General features: G+C 43.7%; 1 protein-coding gene across 1 annotated transcript; it reads right to left on the bottom strand.

Annotated features, from left to right (window-relative positions):
* Positions 1-634: 634 nt before the first annotated feature.
* LOC130998664 (probable receptor-like protein kinase At5g24010) lies at positions 635-2,032 on the bottom strand. Its single transcript, XM_057924077.1, has one exon. The coding sequence runs from the start codon at positions 2,030-2,032 to the stop codon at positions 635-637; it is 1,398 nt and encodes a 465-aa protein (XP_057780060.1).
* Between the last annotated feature and the right edge of the window lie 294 nt (positions 2,033-2,326).

Genomic DNA, 2,326 nt, shown 5'->3' with positions numbered 1-2,326 from the left:
AAAAGAAAAGCAAGAACACTAATTTTCATACAAAAGATGCATAGCTAATAGAACTCATACCAAAAACATGCTAAAGCATTCATGTCTCCGTAGATAAATGTAATTGGCAATGTCTACAGGATGCTCTAGAAAATGCCAGTGCAAAAAATGCACATACATGAGTAGTCAAAATGAGCAAACAGAAAATATTAAAGGTAATCAAAAGCAATTACAAGCCAGAAAAACAAAACAGATGATTATAATGGGGGAAGAGAACCAAACACAGTTACCTAATTTTCGACAAATAAAACCTGGTACAAAATCCACAATCATGGCTGTGCAGTAAAATATACATGATTCTAACCCAAGTAAAAGAATTCCTAAGACGAGATGATATATGTACAGCAGTAATAACCTACATTTCACACTTAATGACTTCAAACGGTTTAGTGAAATAAGTATAACTAGTCACCAAATAGCATATACATATTAAGATAAGTAAAACAAGATGTTGTAAGGTGTTACAGATTAAAACTTGCACCTATTAGAGCTACAAATCTTCTAGCATGTAGTATTTACTAACAACACCTCAAAGTTGCACAGATTCTTGAGATATGAAACAGTTATCCCCCACACACTTAAAACACAACCAAAATTACTTGATAGATGACAACTGATTGCCAGCCTTCAAGTTAGATTCAGAAACATCAATGGGCAAACGAGCCCATCCCATCGAAGCAGAGGCGTTCCTTCTCCTCTGCAGAAACACCGATGCAGATAGCAACAAGAATATTACAGCAATCGATGGAAGCACAAAGCTAGTATGCCCTTTCCTCCAGCTCCTCCACACAGAATCCACGCACACCTCTCCATCAAAGCTCCCCATCGTGTTATTCAGCTTCCATATCTCAATCCCGTTGAGAATGGCATCAACTGCCCGCGGCCAGCTCATGTTTGATGGCCCCACGCTCACGGCCAAGCTCCCCGAGCTCCCCCCGTCCACCACGAAATCAGCGTAGAACGGCGAGGCCAAGAGCGCATTGGTGATTACCGACAAATCCAGATTCTCGTATGCTAGGTTCCCATTCACATACACATTGAAATACAGCATGTGTGTTGAAACACTTGCTATATCACAAAAATGCATACGCACCATGTGACTATAACCCTTCTCAATTTCAAACGACCATGTCAAATTCACGTTTGGAATCGAGCTATCCTTGCTCCGAATCACCCTCGCCGTGTTGTAAACATTATCCGGACCGACTTCCCGGGTCAAACCGCCCATTCGGTACTTGATTCTGCCCCCAAAATGAACCGTTTCGGAACCCTCGCTCGATTTGAAGAACTCATCATCTGTGATCCATGTCCTCCACAGAGAATCGTTAAACGGCGTCACTTTGAATCCCCCAACATTCACCCTATGCACGGTCTCGAAACCGTTTCTCAACAATCCATAGATCCTCTCGTTTTTCTCGGAATCAACGAGCTGCGCCACGTCAGCAATTAGGTCAATCGGGGCGGTGATCACCTCTATCGCGCTCACGAACGCGAATCCGGATTTCTCGGAGGGCAGAAACGTGATTTTCAACTCGCCGGAGTCGACCGGGATCGCGAATTCCTTGATTACCGCGGAATTGAAGGCGTTCGAGGGGCGGAAGTTTCGCAGCAACAGGAATCCGTTCGCGACGACGTGGAATTCAGCTTTGTTCAGGTCACAGAGGTTATCTCGGATCGGGTGGAAATGGAGGCGTATCAGGTGATGAACGCCGCGATCTCTGATGGGGAACACGTAATGCGCGGGGTGAGTGAAGGCTCGAGCGGTGCGGTAGAGCGGCGAGGGCTGATCGGAGCTCTCGAGCTGGAGCGTTTGAGTCGACGCGAGGAAGCGGGGGTCGTCGCCTGTGAAGATTCGGTGGTCGGCGTCCAGGGTCTCGGCGGCGCTGGAGCCGCAATTGATGAGGAAGTGGTCGGCTGGGGAGAAGGAGCAGGCGGCGGCGACGAGAGAGAGGAGGAAGACGTGGTAGAGAGAGAGGATTTTGGTGGTCGCCATTGGAGCGAGCTTCGTTTTGGAATTTGCTGTGTTTAGTCTTCAGACTTTTTCAGCAGGATTAGTAGTGGTTAATTTAAGAGAAGCGCGTGGGCCCAAAGAATAATGGAATTTTTGTTGAGCAAAGCGTATCTTTTAACTTAAGACATAAATTATATTTTTAAATTAATAAAATGAAAAATATACTAACTTATTTAAATTATATTTTTCATTTTTTTATATTTCATTTAAAAAATAAAGTTTTTGAAAATTTTCTAATTATATAATATTTGATATGCATATTAAATTAAAAATATA

The sequence above is a fragment of the Salvia miltiorrhiza genome, chromosome 8 (genome assembly GCF_028751815.1).
Source record: "Salvia miltiorrhiza cultivar Shanhuang (shh) chromosome 8, IMPLAD_Smil_shh, whole genome shotgun sequence".
Taxonomy (NCBI): Eukaryota; Viridiplantae; Streptophyta; class Magnoliopsida; order Lamiales; family Lamiaceae; genus Salvia; species Salvia miltiorrhiza.
The sequence above is the reverse complement of the archived record's forward strand: the minus strand, read 5'-3'. Positions and strand labels throughout refer to the sequence as shown.

Bases quoted from the DNA above. Each gene is read 5' to 3' on its own strand.
- LOC130998664 (XM_057924077.1), bottom strand. From the start codon at position 2,032: ATGGCGACCACCAAAATCCTCTCTCTCTACCACGTCTTCCTCCTCTCT.